The sequence below is a fragment of the Melozone crissalis genome, unplaced genomic scaffold (assembly GCF_028551555.1).
Source record: "Melozone crissalis strain CALT ecotype California unplaced genomic scaffold, PUWL_Pcris_2 ptg000027l_1, whole genome shotgun sequence".
Lineage (NCBI taxonomy): Eukaryota > Metazoa > Chordata > Aves > Passeriformes > Passerellidae > Melozone > Melozone crissalis.
In genome coordinates this window covers 23,648,884-23,672,563 of record NW_026535805.1, presented here as the reverse complement: position 1 = coordinate 23,672,563, position 23,680 = coordinate 23,648,884, and the positions used below count along the sequence as shown (strand labels likewise).

Sequence of the window (23,680 nt, the reverse complement as noted above, 5' to 3'; positions counted from 1 at the left end):
CGGCCTCCCGTCAGCGGCGGCGCTGCCCTGGTTACGGGCCGGGCCGGGCGCGCCGGGGCCGGGGCCGGGGCAGGAGCGGGAGCCGGGGCAGGGACAGGGACAGGGACAGCGGCTGGGGCCGGAGCTCTCCGCCTTCCAGCGGGAGGGAGCCCCGAGCGGGGCCGTGAGCCGTGGGCCCCCGGGGTCAGGACGCAGCCGGCGGGGGCAGGCGGCCCCGGTGATCCGGCTCCGCCGCGGGGCCGTTCGCAGCCGCAGGATGGAGGGCGCCGGGGCCGGCTGCGCCTCTGGAGGAAGCCGCGATCCTGACGTTGTCTGCGAAAAGCACTTGTTCAAAGGCAAACTGCCGGAGCCGCTCTTTCAGCTGGCGTGCAGTCACCATCACTGCGCTTTCCCCGTGAGCCGCAATGGGTTGTGCGTCTGGAACACAGCCACTGCTCAGGTAAAGCTAGAATAGAGCCCTCAGTAGGCTGCTACTTTAAACTAGTTTATAAATGAAATATTTGAAGGTAATGTAGAAGTGTCAGTTTTCACTTCGATGCTGGAAGGCTACTAGCATTTTTATGAACTTTTTTATTGTGAAAAGAATAAAATTAGCTGTTGTGGTGGGTTGGCCCTGGCTGGCAGCTAAACCAGTACCCAGGCTCCTGCTGACTCCTTCCCAGCAGGGGGGTAGGGAAGAGCATAGGATGGGAAGAAGTGAGAAGTCACAGGTAGTTTCAAAGGTAGTTTAATGAGTGAAGGGAAAAGAGAGGAAAAAGCTATACCAAGGCACCCCCTCCAACCAGACTAAGCCCAGCCCAGGCTTTGAGCAACAGCCACCTTACAGTCAATGTACCAGGCCCTCAACACCTTCTTGCATGCAATAGCCCAGTTCTATTGCTGAGTATAACTTCATATGGTAGAGAATATCCCCTTGCCAGTTCAGCAAACTGAAATAGTTGTTCCAGCTGTGTCCCCTCACAACCTCTTATGCATCTTCAGTTTGTTATTGTGATGCGGAAACTGAGAAAATGTGGAGAAAAAGAGAAGACCTCAGTGCTGTGCAAACAGCATTTGGCAACAGCCAAAACATTCCTGTGTTATCATCACTGTTTTTGTCACAAAATCTAAAGCATTGTGCCATGCAAGCTGCTATGAAAATAATTAACTCCATCCCAGCCAAACCAGTATAGCTACATTGTAGTTTAGGTGATTTTGAAGCTGTCAATAAAAATTAATTATTGTTCCATTTGTACTTTTATATGATTCATAATCTTTGTTTGAAGTTATTAATTTAACTTTTCTTTATCTACATTTGTCAGCCATTATATTTGTCAGGGCATCATTCCTCAATTTCTGCATTGTCATTTGGAAATAAAATCAATCCACTCCTTGTCTGCTCTGCCTCTCATGAACGGGTGATAGTGTGGAATCTTGATGAATGTACGCAGAAAGTGGAAGAAGGTAGAGTATTGTTTATATAATATATGTCTGTCACCTATATAAGAAGTGATGCAAAGGCAACCATTCACCACCAATCACTCAGACCAGTGTCCATCCAGTTTCTGAGCAGCAACAACCTTGGAAGGCCACCCCAACACTTCCTTTTCTCCCACTGCTCCTTCTCTAACGAGATAGTTCTATTTCTGAGAAGCACACCTCAGTCACTCAGATTGAGAAGCAGGAACTGCCATATAAATGCTGTGCTTCTCTCCGGCTCTTCTTCAGCCATGCCGAGTTGAACCAGGCCGGCAGCACAGCCCGTCCTGTCATTGTCACAGCCACCGGCCCCGGGCGGCGATGCTGGGCTGGCTCCGGAGCTGGCCGAGGTGCTGTGCTGTTCGCCTCGGGGCGGGCAGAGAAGCACTGCAGAGGCGGTGACGCTTTGCCACTGTGGAATACAATGGACAGAAGAAAAATAATCAGCAGTACTGCATAATTAAACATGCAATGCCAAAGTATTTCCTTTTCTGGAATACTTGTGGAACTGGTGTTTTTTATCCTGCTTTGCCTCTCCTTCTGTCTCTGGAACATTGTTTTCGGGTGTGTGTGTGTGAGAGAGACCAATGCAGGTGTCTGATCTGGGAGAAGAGTGCATGAGTGGAAGAGCATTGTGGTGACGCAGCACACAGAAAATAGGAATTTTAGTGTCCTGACCACCATCTTGGTTTGGAGCCTCAACCAATGGCATTAGATTCTGGGGAGCAGGCTAACCTCTTTGCAAGCTTAAATTCGTTGCAAAGTAGAAGAATAATGAAAGAAAAAGGGAAAAAAAAAAAAAGAAAGAAAGATCCGCAGAGTCATGATTCACAGGATTTCCAGTGGGACTCTATCTCCTTTTGGTGACAATATTTAAAGTTTTTAAAGTTGCATGGCAATGTCCCACACTATTAAAAGTTTCTGGCTTGTTGCCTGTAGTTAGAGATTTGCCAATGGCTTAATGTAAGGGAGTTCTCTTGTACTCTGCTCCATTTTGAATTTGCAAATTATATTATATGAAAACTAATGTTGAGCTCATATTAACAATATCAGTGCTTTTTATAAATAAAGGTCAGTATTAAATTTTAATCCATGTAAGAGTAACATAGACAATCAAAGGGTACTTCAGGAACTGGGAATAAAATTTGGAGGAAATTAATTTGGAGGAAATAAAACTGGAAGATAGGAATATAAAGTAGCAGAGAGATGAAGAATGTGTGTAGTTTTGATACAAAGACATTCGGCATCCAGATTGTCTGCTGCTTGATTTTTTCATTTTCTCTTCATCTACAGGCTCTTCAGCAGATGCTGTAGAGACTTTGTCTCCACAGACTTTCCTCTGCACATTCTTGGCACGTTTTCTCATATTATTTCTTATAAACTGTGTCAAAGTAGTTAAGAAATTCTTTGTGTGACCTTGACCTGTTAATCAGTTGTAAAAAGACTCCACAGCATCTAATATGAAAGCCTGAAAGGACACCTGTAGTTGTGCTTGTATTCTAGATGATTTGTTCCCTATGAAATCCTAAAATTTAATGACATATCCAAACTATCCTCATGTCATTAAAGGCAGCATTATAAAGTAGGGATCAGCAGAAACCAATCTGCTTGACCCAATGAGATGACCATAATGAAATCATGAAGACGGGATAGAAATATGACCTGTTCTCAGATCTAGTCTTATCTGACACTGTAATGATATTTAGTGGTGTACTTTCTCTTTCAGCCTTTTCCCACAGAAAAAATAAAAGCAGAGAAGGAAAGTCCTCCTTACTTTTTGGCTGAGCGACTGGCATACTCTGCCAGAAGAAGTATTTTTCAAAACCATGGTTTGCTGGGCTTCAGTTAGGATTTCTTACCTCCAAAACGAATGTGGCACTGGTGGGTTCCATGGGCACATCACCCTACTCCAAAAATCCTTTCCCTTGCAATCTTCAGTAGAAGCAAGAAAGCATGATTTGATGGGAATGATTAATATCATAAGGAGTGGCAGATCATGTCTAGGCAACAGGGCAGATAGAGGAATTCTGATGGTCTATCGTTCTCTGCTTTTTTCCCCAATACCCTGATGTATTTAAACAGTGTGTTTCTCTGTACATATTCCTGACAGAAACTGGGACAGCTCTGTGGTTAGTAACTGCTATGCCAATTTTCCTAGAATCACTGCACCAAATTTTTATATTTCATTGAGTCTCATTAACAATACAATTACTGCAGGGGTTACACCTCGAGGAATTGTTATAGGAACACTTTTGGGAATGGTGCTTCATATAAGATTTAGTCCAGATGATCAACAAGTGGCAGTATGTGCTGGAAATCAGATCTACATGTTAAGTGCAAAGGTGAGATAGCATTCTTTGTATGGTATTTCTTTTACTTATTCACTTTCAAATAATATCACGATACAGAAATGTTAGTAAAATCAAGCAAAAGCATTCATTTTGTGTCATAAAATGAGTAGGAACTGGCACTTGATAATGCATCATATATCAGATAAAAGGCTATGTTTAAAGAGTTGAAATGAAAGAGTATCTCAATAACTTAAAAGTAGAAAATATTCTTAGGTCATCTGAAAAACTCTTCCTGTATCAGTCAGTCTGAAGAAGCAAAAGTAATGTGTAGTGGCTTTGCCAGCAGGATGGTATACAGGGCTTCGGTTTGAATAAGAGAAATCTTACTGAATTATATTTTGAAAACAAATCTGACAATGCTTAGCAAGAGTTATTAATTATCAAAACACTTAATTGTCAATTTTATGTTGAAGTCTATTCTGTTTTTATTTTTGACTTGTTTCATCACAGAATGAGGCTGTACTAGCTGAATTGAATGGACACCTGGCTCCGGTGACTGCTGCTGATTTTTGCACATGGGAGAAAAGTATGCTCGTATCAGTGTCAGAAGACAGAACCTTTAAGGCAAGGAAATTGTAAAAGTGAAATTTAAAAAGAATAATTGAGTGAATATGTGAAGTATTCTTCTTTATTCCCCTTTATATATGCACTGAAGATGAAGTAAAAAATGTATTTGACTTTATGGAGATAAGGACATTGTTCTTCGAATTATTTGGGAAATTATGACAAGAATTAATTACTCTATTTTAAAAGAACAATGCAGGTTTTGTATACTCAAAACTTTACACATTGAAGTATTAACTTCAGTGATTATTATCATCTGGCAAATAGAAATAAAATATTTTGATTAGCTTGGCTGTAACTGAAATGTTTCGGGTATGCTGAGCTGAAGGAAAACATTTCCTTTTGCTTCTACTGATATAAATTTGAATTTTCCTTTTTGGGATTATTGGACTGGGTTACTGTATGCAATGCACTCCTCTCCTCTTTTCTTTTCTTATTCATGTATGCCTTTTTGTAAACTTACTAAAATCACTGAGGGATCAACCTAAGAAAAATTGATACTTTGTGTATCTATATCATGTGAGTTTGCCCTTTCTCACCAGGGATAATTATCAGTTGGAGAAAACCCTTCATAATTGGAAACAGGTGCTGAAAAAAAAATTCTTTCCTAAGAACATTACCTTGAATGCCTGCATTTTTCTGTTTTCACATGATGGCTGTTGAAAGTTGTGTTTTCAGTAGATATCTAAGTAGATACCTATCTTTATATATTTTTAATTTTTTAATCTAAAGGTGTGGGACTATTCTACCAGCCAGTTAATGTATCAGTCAGGAATAATAACAGGTAATTTTTCTATTTTTAAATGTATTTTTGCATAGCAAAAACCTCCTATCTCTAAATAATAATCTATGATTATTATAGAAGTTTTGGGTTGATTTAGTGAAAATAATTCCTGTAGACAAGGTAACAGTAAACATACTATCCTTTAAAGCCAACAGTAAATAGTTTTTCCTTTAAAGTCAGCTTCCCAGTATATAGTTTTAGTGTACTTTTATAAGTCTGCAAACCATGCCACAGCAGCTTGGGTGACAGGGTGCAGGAAACCACTGCAAAAGCAGCTTAGATGAGACCTGCAAACACAAAGCCCTCGGCAGCACAAAGGCTGAGACACACAAAGCTCTGTGCAACCATGAGAACTGCAGTAAGAGCTTTTTCTCCCTGTCTTTATAAACAAGAAGATTCAATTTTGAATGATGTATTTTAATTAATTATCTGATTTGTGTCTACTCTAGAAATGCTTTTATCTTTATTTTTTGAGCAGCATTTCCTTTGCTAAGTCTGCTAATTGATGAAGAAAACAAACAGATTATCACTGGATGTGCTGAGGGACAGGTAAGAATTGTTCATTAAACTCAGTCTCTATGTCAAGAATCAACTATTATTCATGCTTCTGTCTATAAAAAAGGTTCACAAGCTGCCTAAATTTTTTGAATTGTTAAAAGACTTATTTTAGTAAGCATAATTCGGTGCTTTTAGTGTAAACCATAAATGGTAAATAAGACCTCTATTACAACACAGAAACTTTTTCCTGAAAACCAGGAAAACTTGTAAGAGCACAATCAGGGATTATATAAGAAGAGCACTCTGAGAGGCTATAAATATATCTGTTTTAAAAGAAAAAAGGTTAAAAATAGGATTCTCCTATTTTGGCCAAGAAAAAGAAATACATGACAATTAAATGGAAGAGGCTCTGATTTCAGCATGTGAGAATTCTAATAAAAATGCGATAAATGTGAATATCCATTTCACCACTTCTTTCATGGTAAGAATATATTTACATGATAATTTCCAGATGTTTTTCTTCAGTGTTACTGTTCAGTAATTCTGAAGAAAATTAAAGCTTTACCTGTAGTGGCGTCTAAACCGAGAAACGTATAAATGAAATTCATGACCCACATGACCCAATGAGCAATTGCACCCATGTTACCTCTGATTTTTAATTGTGAGAAATATTCTATAAGGAGCTTTTTTTTCAAAACACATAAACATGTGGGAATTAGATGTACAGCTCAAACTGATCATTGCTGCTTTAATTATCTTTAACAGTCTTAGGGATACATATAATTGGAGTTCTTGTCCAAGGTGAGATGCCGTATACAAAAGTTCACTAATTACATCTACGGTTTTAAATATTGGATCTTTAGTTTGTATTCATGTAAGCTTTATCTTTATTGCAATTGCTTTTTCTTTTTCTTGCAGCTTTGGATCTTCAGTTTAATCAGTGATCATAATTACCGTTGTATAGCACATATCGACTTAAAGAAAGAGCAAGAGAAATTCTGTAATAAAGTGTGGAAATCTGGCCAAGAGATAGGTAGCACAATGCTTCTAGAATGCTTTTATGGTATAGTCTAGTTGTTACTGGCTACTGAGTGTGCTTTTTTACTGTGATAATTTATTGTAAGTGGTAGACTTAGGAGTCTTAGACTGTGGCATGGAATTCTTACTGAAGCTGATATGTAGTTGGGTATTGGTGTATCTGGAAGGAATTATGCATGCATGTATGTAATAAATTCTTGGCCAGTGCCATTTGTTCATGAAACATTGCATCATGTGCAGTATTAAGAATTTGTTTTGGTTGAATTCATTGTCCAAGGCCTCAGAACAGAACGAGTACCTAAAAATTAATCCCTTGTCAAAATGCAGTACTATTTCTCAGTTACCTTTGAAGTTCCTTTGAGCTATTTAATTTTTTTTTTTTGTCTTTATTTTTTTTTTTTTTAATCTATAACAGTGCCTTCATAATGTGATATTTCTCTGGCTGTGATATTTCTAGTGGTGTAACACGGAGTACATATAAGTCTTTATAGGCTGCCCTGGTAACCCCAGCTAGGTGACTCCCTGGTATCAGACTGGTTTGATTGTTGCCTTGTTGTGCCTTGGGATGGCCATGAGCAGGTGACAGCCTTAGTACAACGGGAGGTCACCCTCTCCCTGGTGAGGTGCAGACCCCTGTCCCCTCAGCACTGCTGTGGCTTTCCTAAGGAAAGGGAAATATGGTTTTCCTTGCTTGCTCTTTTTCGGGATCAATGACTGTTGTATTCTTACCTGCCTAGGGGTCCAGCTTCCATAATCCTGAGGTCCTAACCTAAGGAGAAAGACTGCTACATTTCTTGTTATTATTTAAAATCTGTGCATCTGACTTTCATGTTTGAAAGAGAGTGATGCAATATCTGTATACAATGCTGAATTTGGTGCTAGTAGTTCCTGAGTGTGAATTAGACATGCAGAATGGATTGGAGGCTCCTTGGGAACAGGGAACTGAGGTGGATTTTCATCTTGCCTTTGGATTATGTTGTAACTTTAGTCTTAAGACAATTTTCAGGCTAAGTGGAAAGGAACCCAGCATATTTAAGAATTGTTGGAATATGGCTTTCAGTGTCACTTCTTGAGATGAAAACACCTAAAATCTGCAAACTCCTTTTCAGTCCACAAGTAGGATCTTTGGATGTTGTCTCTTGGTATGTGAAAAAGCCTCACATAATAACGAGGAAAACTGGCTCTTAGGAAATATCCATCTTTTGAAATAGAAGTTTCTTGAGTGTGGTCTTAGTTTTTCATGACTGCTACAAATTCTCTCTTCAATTCTGTCTGTTTCCCTTATTTCATAGTATTCTGATAGTTGGTATTGTTTACTTTCTTAGGTGAAGGGCAAAATAATTCCAAGCTTTGCAAAACAGACAACATGAGACCAGAAGGATCAGTGGAAACATCATTGCCTGTCCTCTTAATTGAGCATTGTGACTTTTTTGTATGTTTCCATAATGAAGAAAACATGTAAGTCCTTTAAAATATCACCTAGTATTTGAGTCAAATTTATTTTTCGGAGTTCCTATTGGTTCTTGGATTATTTTCACTGCCAATTTGTATTTTTTGAAAAATGCAGTAGGAAAATCAAATAATGTTTTTAGTGATCTGCAAGTTTTAGTGGCCTGCTCTTAGGAAGATAACGTACACAAGCTGATACGAAGTTAAAACTGGGTTTTATTCTGAAAAATGATTATATAAAAATGTCATTGAGAATATCCATTGTAACATCTATTGATACCAGCTGATCAGGGAGGATGAGTTAAAAAGTAATTAATAAATCAAATTTATTTTGGGTTTGCTTTTCTAAAGAAATATCTCATGCAGCCACTGTGTGACTGTGTTAGTTTGTCTTCCAAGTTTAAATAATTTTTGAGCTACATAACCTGCTCCAGTCAAACTTCTGTCAGAGGGACAGATGTTTCAGAACATGATGCTTTTTCTCATTCCCATGGAATTGGTTAGAGAGGAAGTTTAACCATATTATCAGGCACCTGGAGATCTATTCAGGACACTCCCACAAGATCTGTCTCAAATAACAACCTGTCTGTTGCTCTGTTACTGTGCACTGTTACACTGTGTAACACTGTTACTGCTACACAGTGTACATCTGAGGTCTATTTGTATTTTATGATTGTCATCTGTATAAATTTCTCAGCCACACAATGTTTTAGAAAACTCTTGTCCTAACCTTTGCTCTGTGGTGGATTATTCAGGTGGAACTGATTAAACTCTGGTTAGATATATAACTTTTGATAAACAAAGATGAAAAGTATCCAGCAGTACTGGACAATTTTGGTTGTCTTTATGTTAATTTAAGTAATTATTCACAGTTATTTTCATGATGCCTGCATATTTAGAAGTACCACCATTGAGAGGAAGGAAGTGGTGATTTTTTAGATGCACATCTCAACCATATTTTAATGCAGTGACAGCACTTGAAGGTCAGGTGATTAATTATTACAGTCTGTCTTATTGCTTGTATAATATCACTCTCAAAGCATCAAAGCTTTGCCTTCATCACAACTGTAAGTTTTATTTGAACAGCAGCACATCTTTAAAGATGACAAGTTTTCTGGCAATAAAGAATCCACCATGTCCCTAGTGAAGTTGTTCTAGGAACTGATTTGTTCAATTTCGCTTCTAGTATGAATTGCTCTCTTTTCATATACAGGACTTTAGTATGTTTTTCACTCTGATAGTCCAGTGCCAGCCACTATCCTGTTCCTTCCTTGGACAGCAAATTACAACTCATGAACAAGTTACCTCTGCACTTCCGGATAAAATAGTTTGTACCTTGTGGAAGGCATGTTTTGTGTAACATTTGTAACATTTGCCTTTGGAAATGTCTGAAACTCAATCTCATTTATTTTTCAATGCCCTTTTGGGACATGGTTGCCTGAAATGGATCCACAGTAATAGAATATTTGAAATAATTTACTGAATTGAGATAGCATCACTTTCCCATTCCCACCTGTTACTGCTACACAGTGTACATCTGAGGTCTATTTGTTCTTTCAGCAGCTGAAGGTTTTGTTCTGCTTATGAACAACCATGGTCATTAAATTCTTACTATTAATTAAGTTCCATTATATTTTGGGTTGAGAGCTTTGTGTTTATAAAAATTATTTTCTGTTTATTTTTTAAAAAGAGTGTGTTGGTTTTAGAAGATGCTTCAGATTTGTCTGAACAATTGAGCAATCCCTGATATACTGCTTTTCCTGCCTGCAATGAAAAGCAACAATGAAACATTTTTGGAACACTGATGTCCAAAATTAGGCATCTCACACTTTCCTAAGCTTTTTGACACTGAGCAATCTCATCACAATGGATTTTATTATTTTAGAGTTGGAGTGACTTAAGCTTCCTGGATATATCACTTTATGGTGTTCGTAATAACTTGATAGTGACACTTTTTACATAATTCAAAGAATTTGAAAATTAAATCAGTCTGTTACTGCTGCAATGAAAGTAGTGCAAACCACAAAAAAAATTTATTCATATCATGTAAAAGTATCACAAACCAGAAATGAAAATTCCAGAAATTCCAGTCTGCTTCTTAACAGATTGACTGTATACATTTGGGGTTTTTTTTTCTTTTCTTTTTTTTTTGGAATAATGTTACAACTTCATATTTTTCCATATCCTTACTTCAACTCTTGTGGTCTGATTTTAAATCAAACTAATAGGTCTACTGACTCCTATTTGGAAAATTTATTAAAATGTTGATGCCAATTTTTATTTATTGTGGCATCAAAAATTTCTAGGTTTTTTGAGGAATGACAGCTGTTATTTTGTTAGAATTATCTTATGCTTGATAATATGTTTCTTCTGTGAGGCTGGTAACTGAAATTAACAAACCCGCTGGTTTACTCTCTGGTGCTTGCAGAAGCTGGATTTCATTACCCAGCTGCAATAGGGCTGCCACTAATCACAGGCTGAGACAGACATTCCAGACTTCCCTGGGGTTTTCTCCCCTTCAGTTTGTGCTTTTTCTCTTGTACTTTAATTATGTAAAAACAGACATTGAATTTCCCTGTGTTTTGGGTGTTCATATAAGAGTGTTAAAAGTAAATTACGAGTGAATTTATCTTTTGGTTTGAATTTTATTTTTGTGTATACAATGCTTTTACAGCATCTCCAAACTCTTACAAACCACAATAACTTTTTGAAGAAAAGTATTTCCTGTGCAGTTTTGGATGTGCCATGAGGTACTTACATGAATCAAGGATTGTGTTCTGCTCAAGGATTGTGAAAACTGCTCTCCAGTTTTCAAAACTTCATGAATTTTGCTTGAAACTTTGAGCTACAGATTTGGAAAAAAAAGCTTTAAATGTAATGTATTTTTTCTGTGTGTGCTTTATTATTGTTGCACTGGGTCTGAGCAATGAGAATTAAAAAACCCGATTTTTGTTTGTTGTATGGTAGCAAGAAAAGCTTCTTTATCCTACTCAGAGATATTTTTCTCCTTGTTTTAATAGATATTGTTCCCATAATACTAGCTATTTTTGGATTGGAACCTCTACTGGCTTGTTAATAATTAATCTGGCAAACTTAGAATTGGAAGCTCTTTTATTTTACAGAGGTATGTTTAAAAGATATATGATTACACGATAATGAGATTGCTTTTGTTATCTGACATAAATAATGTAAGAATTAGGTTGTGAAATGGCAGAATACAATAGAAACCAAATGTTTTTTTAAAATGTTTTTTTCCCTAATAGTTTTTGTATGTTTTCCTGGCCCTGGTGACTTTTTTCAGAAGACATGTTGGTGCTAGATCTGTGTAGTGTCTAGCCATGAATTTTTATTCTGTTTTGCAGTTCATAAGTGTTAAATACTAGTGTTAAATACAAGTTATTTTACTCCATTATAATTTGAGGGTAAAATAGAAGTATATACTCTGAAGAGAATGGGTTAGGGTCATGTCAAATTAGTGAGAGTGATTTTTATGTGTGTGTCATAGAGACAGGTTTTTTGTTGTGAAATGCAGGTATTATTTTATGAAATGCAGGTATTATTTTATAGTACTTTGTTCTTCTTGATAAAGATTACAGTGACCTCAGCATTCAGATTGCCAGATCATGTGCATTAACAAGGAAGGCAGCTAATGGAAAGGTGAGTATACAGTAAACATTGCTTTAATAAATGTTAACAATTACAGTCATTTTCCATAAATATTTACACATTTTGCTAACAGATTAGTGCACAGATTTGTGTTATTTAATATGACTTACATAGCAACTTTTTTGAAGAGGGTTGATTCTTCATTATGGAATCTGCTGTTTTGAAGCTCTCACAGGTTATATACAGTCTAAAGTGATTTATAAGAAAAAGGTGAATTGTTACAATGTTCAGGGTGTACCTTGAATGTCAAGAATGACCATTGAAGAAGCAGAGGAAATCTTTTATGGGGAAAAAATAATTGTTATAGTTTGTTTCTCAAAAAAAACGTTAGGATGTGCAACTTCTGAATCCTTCTAAAGAATCTGTCAAAACTATTTGGGTTGTGAGAAAATTTCTGTTGAAAGCCACTAAAAGTGATTTTAAGAAAATGGAAGGCCTTTTTATCTATATACTCCATTTTTGATATTGCAATTTTCCTACAGAGGTAAGCTTAATCTAGGCTACATATTTAACATAGAAGACTTTTGCTTTAGATTAGGATTTTGTTTAAATTCAGCTCTTAGTATGTTCTCATCATGTTGCTGAAGCCATTCTTCCATGTGTGCTTCTTTTCTCACTACTCTTACTGCAGAATTGTCTCCAGTGTAGGTGGTGTTGGAATTTCTGTCACTGTTATGTATGTAAGTTTGTTAAAACACATTTAAGCAACATAGGCATATTTTGAAGGATTGCTTTAAACACTCTACCACTTAATGCTCTTTATGACTAAATCCATGGATATTTTTGATTAATTTTTATAAATTTCAGAAATTTGTTTTATTTTTCATTATAAATGCATTATGTTTTGAACTTAAATTATTGAGTAAATGGAGTGTTAATTTATGGTGATTGCTGCAGGTTTTATGCTCGATTGCCTCAATGTTTGAAGATATGATTGCTGTGTTGGAAGTTAACCTTGCTGCATTGGTGAGAACTCAGCAGAGTGATTTTCTCCCATGTGGAAATGAGAAAAGTCTATCAGTTATTGCCAGGTACAGAATTATTAAATGTTTTCTCTCCATGTTGGATGATGAATTTGTTTATCTGGCACTACAGTGTGTCATATGGTTTTCTGTAGTGCTGCTTGTTGACATAGTTTGATTTTACTTTTTTTTCTTATCATGCTTTAGTTGTATTGAGAGGGAGAAATCACAGAATCACAGAATGGTTGAATTTGGAAGGCACCTCTCAGGTCATCTTGTCCAACAACCCTGCTCAAGCAGAGCCACTTGGAGTCATTTGCCCATCACAATGTCCACACAACTTTAGAATATGTAAATGGAGGGAGATGCCACAACCTCTCTGGGCAGCCTGTGCCAGTGCTCAGTCACCTTCACAGTAAATAAGTGTTTCCTAGCGTTCAGAGAGAGCCTCCCGTCTTTCATTTTTTATGTATTGTCTCCTGTCCTGCTACTGGGTTTAGGGCACAGAGCCTGGCTCTAGAGTCTGCTTTACAGCCTGTACTGCTGCATGGGCTCGTTCCTCCTCTGCTGCAGTACTTTGCCTTCCACATTGTTGAGCTCCACAAGGTTGCTGCCAGCCCATTTATGCAGACAATAAATGTCTCCCTGGATGACAACAAAACCTTCTGCTCTTTAAGACACCTCATATCGCAGACATCTTTTGTGAAAAATCTTTTCTTGGGATTTTTCTCCCTTCTGAGAAGCTGTGGCCTCAGAGACAAATGTAAACAATGGTTATCTGCTGCTGTGGAATGTAACAGGTAGATCTGTGATTGTTCTCCTGTGGATGTTTGGATTTACTGACCACTCACGGCAGAGCTGGCTCTTGCTCTCTGTCCGAGCCAGCTGCCTTTGTTATCATTCTTTTCTATTCTTAGCTCAGCCTTCTGAGGAAACCTTTCCTTTTTTATTTCTTTTTAGTATAGTTATAATGTAATATATATATATCATAAAATAATAAACCAAGCCTTCTGATCATGGAGTCAACATTCTCGTCTCGTGCTTCACCTGAAAACCCCTGTGACCACGGTCACACTCCTCTCAGTTTTGAGTCATCAGCAAACATGGTGAGAGTCACTCTGCTCCCTTATCCAGATTACTAATGCAGATTTTGAATGGAATTATTATAACCACGGAATCATATGGAATGGAGTTGTAACCTCTATCTTACTCCACTAGTTCCTGCTTTCCGCCTAGATCTTGATCATCACAGTCTGGTCTTGGTTGCTCGTCTGGTTTTTAATCCAGCTCAGTGTGTGTTCATCCAGAGCACAGTTCATCAGCTTCTCTGTGAGGTTCTTATGGGAGTCAGTGTGGAAAGTTTTACTGAAGTCAAAGTAGACAATATCTTCATCTGCTTTCCCCTCATCTGCCAAGCCACTCATCACAAAAGTTTATCCAACTGATCAAGCATGACTTCCCCTTGGTGAATCCCTGTTGGCTGTTACTTTCTTGTCCTATATGTCCCTAGAAATGATTTATGAGAAAATGCTGACATTTTGAAGATGAAAGAACCTCCACAATATACACTGAAATACAGATTTCAGTGCTTAAAATAAAATCATCAGTTAATATTCACAAAACTGGAATCCAGCATGTACAGGCAATGGTCTGTGAATTGAGTCAGGGCCAAGGCTTGTCTGTGCTGCTGAGTATCTGAGATGATAGCTGATCCACTATGCCTAACTTGTTTTTGTTAAAATCTCATTGCTATTGCACGTGTACACACGCGTGCAGACAAATAACTAAAAAGGAGTTTTGGCACCTTTTTCTAATCTGACATTTTTGTTCATTGCATTGATCAATTTTTTTGTGCTTCATTTTATAACTTAGGTGTGCTTTATTAGCAAATTCTCCATTGTGTAAAGGTTTAAAGAAGAACATGAAAAGACCTTCCAGTAAAACACTTGGTAAGTACAAACCAACTCTGAAATTAATTAATTAAGTTATATTTTTAAAAATAGTAGCTGACTTTCAGCTGGCTTGTGCCTAATACAATCAGTAGTTGATTTTTGATTTAAGTATATATTGCATTATATTTTTACTTCAGTAGGAAGAATTTTAGACTTCTGTTAATATTTCATATCATACACATGTAATTGTAGTATAAATTATGGTTATAAGTATTTTTATTCTTTCAAAAGCCATTCTCTGAGAATTTTCTGTGAATTTTAAAGGTGTTAGAGTGTCGAAGGTTTACATTCTTGTAAGTCATTCTTTTTCCATAGCATGCAGTAAATTTTTCTGTATAATTTGTCACTTCTTTCTTAACTTTGGTTTTGAAATATACGAAAGAGATGTTTTGGTATATTTTGTTGTTCTTAATAATCTTTTGCCAATACTGTTAGGATGTTTACGAAGTTAATTTTTTACTCAATATTCTACTGCTTAAGAAAAGAGATCTGATGTCCAGTTGCCATTGAAGCTCCTGTAGCTTTTTTTGGTGAGCAACAATAAAATTAAAAAAATATTTTAAAAAAATGTTTTTATCCTTACCATTTGCATGTATTGTGCTGTTAGAATGTCAAAGGTTGTATCTCTAAGGTTTCATGGTATTTTCAGAATGCATCTACAGAGTTTTATCTAGAATTCCAGGCTGTCTTGGACAGCCAGCACTGACAACTGTGCTGCCTTTGCTGACATCTCATGTTCAGATAGATAAGTGCTGTAATGAAATCCTTTGGTCTCTTAAGGTGTGTGGTACTGGGAGCTTCTCAGGAAGGGCCTTTTTTGAGCCTCATTGCTGCATTAAGAGAAAGGATAGTTAGTGGCATTTGATGGGACTTCTACCCTCAGGATAGGTAAATTGTCCCAATGCATCTGGGATTTTTTCCCTTGGAATATCAACAAAATTTCCCCCTTTACAATGTTTGTTTGTTTAGTTTGTTTCTGCTGATATGAAATACTCAGTTTGGAGCTGAGGGGTGCCCACTGGGCTTCCTAGTACAGCACTGGACATGCAGACATTACCCATGACCTGAGCTGTGTAGGAACACAAATACTTAAAGGTATCCCCCAGTTAGCTGATTAATGATCTCTAGATCCATTCCTTAGTCCAAATATGGGCTGTGAATGCATTATAGCTAATGCATACAAAGTCTAAGCAGAGGCAATTAGAAAACACATTTTCTAACTGAAATGAGTGGTGAAAAAAGTGATTCAGAACAGTGTTCTTGCTACTTCAAAGTTTAAAGTTCCTACTTATTCATGTTACTGGAGGAGTGATGTTTTACAATGTAACAGTTCATATATCTTTCCTTTTCTCAGTAATCATTACTTTAGGGTGATTAGTCATTTATGTGTTTTGTAACATAAGGGAACATCAAGTATTTATATTGTGCAAAACTATCTTTCACTCTAAAAATGGAATGTTAAAAAATATTTTAATGTAAATTAAATTATTTTTCTACAGGAGTGAAGAACACATTGAAGGATAAACCATTGGTTTTCCATAATAAAATTAAGTCATCAGGATATACAGCAGCACCACGGTCAGTAGAAATATTACTACTTTCCCTTTCTTTTTGGTGTGTGATATTTTTTCACATAACTATATAGTCTCATGATTGTGAAATTAATCACCTGTGAAAAATAGTTACGGTACTAGCAAAGAAAAGAATTTTAAAAACATAATGTAAATCAAAATGTTCACAGCTTCTGATCATTGTCCAACCTCCTTTTGAAATCCATATTTGACATCCTGATTCTTTCATCTGACTAGACTCTTGTGCTTTCAGCTCGCAGAAAGTATTGTCTGAGAACTTTATTTGTATGAATTTTGACTTTCAGAATATGCTATTCAACAAATAACTCACAGAAATCAAGGTCCAAACTCAGGCATTAGAATATTAGACATTTATATTGCCATCAAAGTGTAAATTCTCTTATCTATTGACATTACCCACAGATGTAAATAATAAGAAGGAAATAGGATTGCTTTTGTTTGAAAAAAGCTGTTTCTCCCATGCAAGGTTTAATATTTCATATAAGAGTGTATGTTTTCTCTCTCGTAGAATGGCCATGTTTTCTCCAAATACTAACCTGAGAAAAAAAGAGGTATCAAAGTGGAAGACCAGTTGTAAATGGTAGGTCATCTAATGTTAAAGGAGGAACAAATGAAAATAAATTTAAGAAATTAAAAATGCTTCTGTCATTGGAACTTTTTAGAAAGGGTTGCTACTAGAACTAAGGCTTCATAAATTTGATATAAAAATTTATCACTGCAGCAAGTGATTTGGTTTATCAGACTGTGAGTTAAACTTGAGTGCTTCATATAAAAGAAAATATGCATATCTATTTTCTTAGATTTGTGTTGGTAGGAAGAACAGGTGTTAAATATGGTTGGAAGCTAAGTCCTAACATGTTCTTAAGCTGCAGTTCTAGTTTGAAAAATAACTGAATGTGGCACAGGGAGAAGTGATTTCAGATCATGTCCCTCATTCACCCCTAAAAATCTTGTTACCTAAAGTCAATGCAAACTTACTCCAATGGATTTAAATTGAGTATGTGCAATAGTATAAATTGACCAGTGGAATCTTTATCACTGGTCAGAAAGAGCAAATGTTTTTATAAAGCTGACATTTTCATGTTAATTTGTATGGAATGTTAAATGGGGATATTGCACACATTTTTTCTCTTCACTATTATATAGTTTTTCCTTTATGTAATACAAACATGAAAGTAAAGAATGATTGATGCCATAATTTTTCTCATTTAAAAAGAGATGTTAAAGTGTTAAGAAACCCACTTAATAGCTCAAGACTAAGTTTATGTAAACCTTGCACACATAGGAAACCTTTACATGAGTACTTCAGATAATTTCAACTTTGTTTTAGCACTGTTTTATATAGGTTACGCTACTTAGTATTTTAAGTTTTGTGTGGGTTTTTTATTTAAATTGCCTTTTTTTTAGCTAATATTGCATTTTTCCACAAGGTCTTTGTAAACAAGGTAGAGTTGACATTCTTTAAATACTTTTGTGATTTAAGAAATTCTTTTTTTGCCAGACACTGTTAATTCTTGATCTTGTGAATTCATACCTCTTACAGGTAGGAGTAGTTTAAATATAACAATTTAAAATGAATTTGGCTCCTACATTGGATTTGACATAATTTTTTTCTGGAAAATATTTCTATAAAGATGTTTAGAATAATTCCCAAAGCACATTTATTTCATAACTGAAATGAAGATGTACTAATTTCTTTCTTTTTTCCTTCTTTGAAGTAAAAATAAAGAGTATCCATTGGAAAGTTATCCTCCAATAAAATATGAAAAAGAGATATCTGTTACTTGTAAACCAACCCCAATTTTTTGTGTTCAGTATTCTGGTAAGTATGGGCTTTATAAAAAGTGCAGTTGTGTCAGTGTGAAGAAATTAAAAATTTGTGCGGCATAGTTTGTAAAGACTGGGAATTTAGTGTCGATAAATTCACAGAGAAGTTTCTGGCAATACCACATACTGTTTGATCATCATTTTTTATCTTGCAAAACCATGCAAGCTGTTGCTACATATGCAACTGGATTCTATTTCTGATTTTATGTCTTATTTCCTTTTGAATTTATTCTTTGACTTTCCCACTACTGCTTGAAAATTAAGAGTTCTTTCACTAAGGAATTTATTTTCTAGCACATTTACTTAGTTTCATTAGGGTGTATAAAATACTGAAGGTCTGTTTCAAAATACTCATATTTCTTATATAAATATTATTGAATTATTTTAAATTGAAATATTAAAAAAGGAATTCTCCTGTGTGACCCAAAGAGAGGGATTTTTCTTAACTGTTTTGGATAAATGACTCTTGCAATAGGTTTAGTCAGTTCCAATGTAAATATGATTAAGCAGAAAGACTTCCTAGATTAGCAATCAAACATTCTACCACGTATATAATTATGTCAATGTACACCCAGCAAGGCAAAATACTTTCAAAATATTTAAAAACTTAAATATCTGTGTTTTGAGGACAAGAACAACTTTCATCCTCAGGAAATAAAAGCAATTAGATGCAATCAGTAACTTTGCTAAATTATATTCCATTTCTGTTCCCTAGAGAGATTTGTTAGTATGTTGTAAGTATAAATCTTCTTTTAGTTTGAGTAAGAAAAATCTTTCTCTCTTTTTCTCTTTGTCTCTCCCACACCCGTGCATGCACACACAGGCATAAATAACCCCAGTAAAACAAAAATTTCAGATTTTCCTTTTTTGAGTTAAAAAAAATTATGTTATTTAGAGAATATGTCAGGATCAGAAATGAATTTGCCTACAAAATCCTACCAAATTCTCCAACACTAATTGGTGATGTTCATAAATAGTGTTAAACATATGAAGTGAATATCTGGGTTTTGTTTTGTTGGAGTGACATACATGACTTTTATGATTAGAAGAGACAGCATATTAGCTTCTTTTTGCTTTCAGATGTAAATAATTGAATGCTCTTCTTTGTAGGGGATGGAGAGCTGCTGGCTTGTGGCCAGGCTGACAAAACTGTGCTGATATTCAATTCCAATCTCACTGATGTGCATCATGTTTTTTCAGGTAAGTTTATGAATTATATTATAAAAGATATGAGTTGAGTTGATGGTTGAGTTTGATTTAAAATGGCATGGATTCCACTTACATCACCCTGATAACAAGAGAGAGGAAGTACTGATGATTCAAGATGTAAAATTTATTTCTCTGATTGCTTAATTTTGTCCTAGAATTAAAGTGACTACCAGGTGGTCACATTTCTCAATTTTTTATGGGGTAAGAAGCAATCTATGATGATATATACAGAAATCTTCATCATGATGTATAATATGTATTACAATAATTAAAGAGAAAAAATAAAGGCAATATATTGCAATAATAATGCATGTGTACATTATAGCAGTAAGTTCTGATAGTTTATTAGCCAAAAAGTGACTGTGATGACTGGACAAAAGATGTGTTTGCTTTGCAAATCCAGGCGTCTAGAGAATAACTATTTAAACAAAGAGGGACTATTCCTAAGAGGAAATCCAAAACTACAATAGTGTATGCATGTGTAAACATGTATGACTTTAAATGAGTCTTCAACAGCAGAATAAGTCTAAATTTCTACAGGGACAATCAGTTAAATTTTTAATAACTGTACATGTTGTGGCTTTAAATCGGACCTGCTACATGAATTTTCTGTGAAAGCTCATAATGGAAAAGAAATGTTTTTACTATCTGACCCTAACAAGCATTAAAGCCAGACTACTTAAAGATATTTTAGAGAATTATTTCTAAGTAAATAACTCTGGAAACTGATTTGTGAAAACAGTTTTCCTTTTGAGTAATTTTCATTATACTTAGTGCAAGAAGTGACATTAAGGAGGCAACATTACTGATATTATCTTTCTTGTGTGAGAAAATTGATGAAAATATGCCTTGTGGACAGTCTGTTTTTTCTACAATAGCAAGTTTTTCACTGACTTACTTCATTGATACCTTTAATCATTTAGGTTTTCTGTTTTGTTTTTTTTTTTTTAATAATGCACATGTCTGAAAAGCAATGTAAACTATATTCTAACATGTATGTAGCTCTTTCAAAAGCAACATAAATGTTGAACTGCCAGGTAAAGTAATGCATGGGATTAGGAACCGCAAACCATTAGTTGCCTGCTTGTTTCATTCACATCATTTTTCTGTGTTGTTCAGATTACCATGCAGTCACCTGTTTACATTCTACTTTTGATGCTCTTGTTTTAGAAGTGTCATATGTGTTTTCGTGAAAAATCACGATGCATTATTCTTACTTAGAGCTGCAATCAATGGCTATGTAAATTTTTCTTTTTTTCAAGAAATGGAAATTGTATCTATTCTGCTAAAAAATTTCAGTTTCAAGGCAGCATTAACATCTCAATATTGCTGCTTATCAAAAGTCATGGCTCTTTAAGGCAGCATTAGAGGAGTGGTTTAACAGCAGTTTTGCTGTTAGCCTAATTTATTCAGCCTTGTTCCCTGAAGGGTTGAATTACAGTTTTAAGCAGTTCTGCATTCTTCTTCAGTGGTGACTCTTCAGGTGTCTGTGTCCCGTAGTGAAGTGCAGGTGATGTGGAACAGCTGTAAAGAGTTACAGCCAGCATGGCCTTTCTGAATGTGTCTCTTTACAAAACCAGCTGCTGATTCTTCTCAATGTGCTCTAGGGCTGGGGAGCCTTGAATAATGCCTGTTTTGAATTTTACTGGGCTCTTTCAAGCCAGCTGGCATCTCCTTCACTGTGCTTTGGGACTCTGGGGCCTGGAGAGCAGAGATTCTTAAGCTTTTTGCGTGACTCTTCCAATTTTCCAAACCTCAGATTTTCCTAAGGTTCCTTACTACTTTGGAAAAGAGTTTTGTATTTTGTGGTTTTCTTTTCTTTTTTTTTTTTTGTTTGATTGGTGTTGTGTGTTTTTTTTTTTCTTTAATGCAGATTATTCAAGGCTTTAAAATATTTTCAGAAAATAAAAGCCTTTAAATGAATCTTTCTATTGTGAACAAAATAAGAATAATACTTATATGTGTATTTGTGCAGTGCCTGTGCAATTTTCTGGTGAAAATTCTACAGCTGTTTGGTAACTGGGAGTTAAAATACCTCATTTATAAGAATTTTTGTAGATATATGTCTACAAAATGAAATATCTCAATTGCTGCGATATATTTATTAGCCTTCCTGTAATTTAAAGCAAACCATTTTTTAATATGAAACTTTCATTGAGTAAAGATAAACTATGCACAAGAGGGCAGCATAAGAACTTTGAATGTTTTAAGGCTAGATGAAATTCATCAGACTTCATCTGACATTGCAGTAACATGCATCAAAGTCTGTAAAACTTGATTGACATGTTCTTTTTTGATCTTTTTTATCAGCTTCAACATAACGTTGGATCAAAATAATATTTCTACCTTTTGACTATTGTTTCTGGTTTTTAAAGTTCTTTCTTTGTAAGTTTCTGATCTTGTTTTTAACAAGCCATTGAAGTGGCATGCTCATTTTATTTATATGCCAAAAATAGCTAGCTCAGTAATAAAAGGTTAATAAAAAACCCCAAAGTATTTCAACCCTTTTTGATGTCTTAAGGGGTTTCCAGACCATGTTTAATATAGAATTTTGTTATATAATAACAAAATATAATCTGAGTAATATAATACTCAGATTTTTTTTCCAATACTGAATCTTTGTTTAAATTTAATTTCAAGGATATTTCTTGAAAGTGGTCTTCCAATAACTTTGAAAAATTAGAGTTGGAATTATCTTTGTCTGTTCATTAATGAGAGACATTTTCTGTGTTTTTTGGTGGAAGAAAATTTCAATAGCTGGTTTACTGTTACCAGTTTTAATCCAACCCTTTGAAACCTGTACTTAGAATGTATTTTAATGTTGTGCATAATTATATCAAAACAATACAAGTAACTCTAGAGAAATTTATTAATGCAAGATATTATTATTTTTATTAGGTCATGATGGTGCAGTTAACTCTGTTGGCTGGAGTCATGACAGGAAGTGGTTAGTTTCTGCATCAGAAGACAGAACTTTAAGGGTCTGGTCAACCTGCAATAAGGAACCTGCCCTAATTCTGGTAATTGGAATCTTCTATTCATTTGGACACAGAGAACACTGTTTTGCACTTTTATCTACTTCTGTTTTAAAAGCTTTGTAGAAAGAACCAATTTCTAGAGCTACTGAGAGCTACTACTCCCACTGATATAATGATCTGGGTGATCACCATTGACTCCAAATTAGGTTTTTCTCATGATAATTTAGGAACAGAAAAAATCAACCTTGTTAAAAAAAATCCCAGTGGACATGTCTGGAAGTTTTGGTTTTATTGTCTGCTCTGTATGTAGTATTTTCATTGGCTCAGCTTTGCTTGACTTTAGTCCATTTCCCAATTCAAAAAGAAGTTCAGAGTATGAAGCTAGATTGTATTAGATTTAATTGACTACAGATATACTGCCAGCTAATTTAAGCAGAAGTAAATCTTTTTTTTTCAGAGTAATAGATGTCAAAAATAAGAAGGGCCACTCTGTAGAGTTTACCCTCCTGGCCTATGATCAGGATGACAGGGAGATTCTGCCTTAACACGAGGAATTTCAGACAAAATATATTTATGTTTGACTCCATTCGTCACAAATTCCTTTATGTTTCAGGGTAAAGAGAAGTTCTATAAGACTGTACGCTTTGCACAGTTTTATTTTATAGATACATTTATATTGCTGTGTTGTGGAGCTGAATTTCATCTCTTAAGTTTCCATCTAGACACAACCAAGGATGACCTAAAACGGTGAGTTCATTAACAGACCAGTGAAAGTTCTTGTAAAGTTTGATCTACGATTTTGTGTGTGTTGAGGTGAGCTGACGGGGGAAAAGCTATTACAGAAGATAAAAAGCTGAACAAATAGTAAAAGCTACTTCCAAAATATGTTTGTTTTGAATGGAAGAACAAAAAGAATTAGGGCTGCAACACTGAAGTCTTAGTTGATATTGATTGTGAATGGTATTTTTTGTCTGTTGATGATATTAGTCAGTGTTAGACTGCATCCTTAGATGGGAAAAGCTGGTCTATTTTCTTCCTCTATTTCCTTTGTAGTTTTGCTGCTGCAAAGAAAAATGTACTAAGCACAAGCTTAAATATGTTTAGGAATAGGAGTGCTTTCCTGGACTGAGGCATGAATCTGGTATGTGGAACTTCACTGAAATGTTAAATGGTCAGACAGAATTACGTAGTAGTTTTCTTCCACAATCTGCTTACCTAGTTTGTTTTACTTGTTAATTCTTAGTTTATGGGGATATTAATAAACCAATAAAAAGGTAAGACAAATTGCTACATAAACTTCAATTTCTAAGAGACAAGAACGAATGTACAGTGTCCAGCTCAGTGTGTCTACA

General features: G+C 35.6%; 1 protein-coding gene across 1 annotated transcript in view; it reads left to right on the top strand.

Annotated features, from left to right (window-relative positions):
- The first annotated feature begins 228 nt into the window (after positions 1-228).
- WDR27 (WD repeat domain 27) overlaps positions 229-23,680 on the top strand; it is a 90,456-nt gene continuing 67,004 nt past the window's right edge. Inside the window, exons 1-18 of the mRNA XM_054279977.1 lie at positions 229-439; positions 1,302-1,443; positions 3,676-3,800; positions 4,260-4,373; positions 5,106-5,157; positions 5,636-5,706; positions 6,574-6,688; positions 8,019-8,151; positions 11,163-11,266; positions 11,732-11,799; positions 12,706-12,839; positions 14,643-14,719; positions 16,222-16,300; positions 16,823-16,894; positions 18,033-18,136; positions 19,252-19,341; positions 22,249-22,370; positions 22,942-23,075. Coding sequence (XP_054135952.1) covers positions 257-439; positions 1,302-1,443; positions 3,676-3,800; positions 4,260-4,373; positions 5,106-5,157; positions 5,636-5,706; positions 6,574-6,688; positions 8,019-8,151; positions 11,163-11,266; positions 11,732-11,799; positions 12,706-12,839; positions 14,643-14,719; positions 16,222-16,300; positions 16,823-16,894; positions 18,033-18,136; positions 19,252-19,341; positions 22,249-22,370; positions 22,942-23,075 — 1,919 coding nt within the window. The 5' untranslated portion in view covers positions 229-256. The remainder of the gene's footprint in view (positions 440-1,301; positions 1,444-3,675; positions 3,801-4,259; positions 4,374-5,105; positions 5,158-5,635; positions 5,707-6,573; positions 6,689-8,018; positions 8,152-11,162; positions 11,267-11,731; positions 11,800-12,705; positions 12,840-14,642; positions 14,720-16,221; positions 16,301-16,822; positions 16,895-18,032; positions 18,137-19,251; positions 19,342-22,248; positions 22,371-22,941; positions 23,076-23,680) is intronic.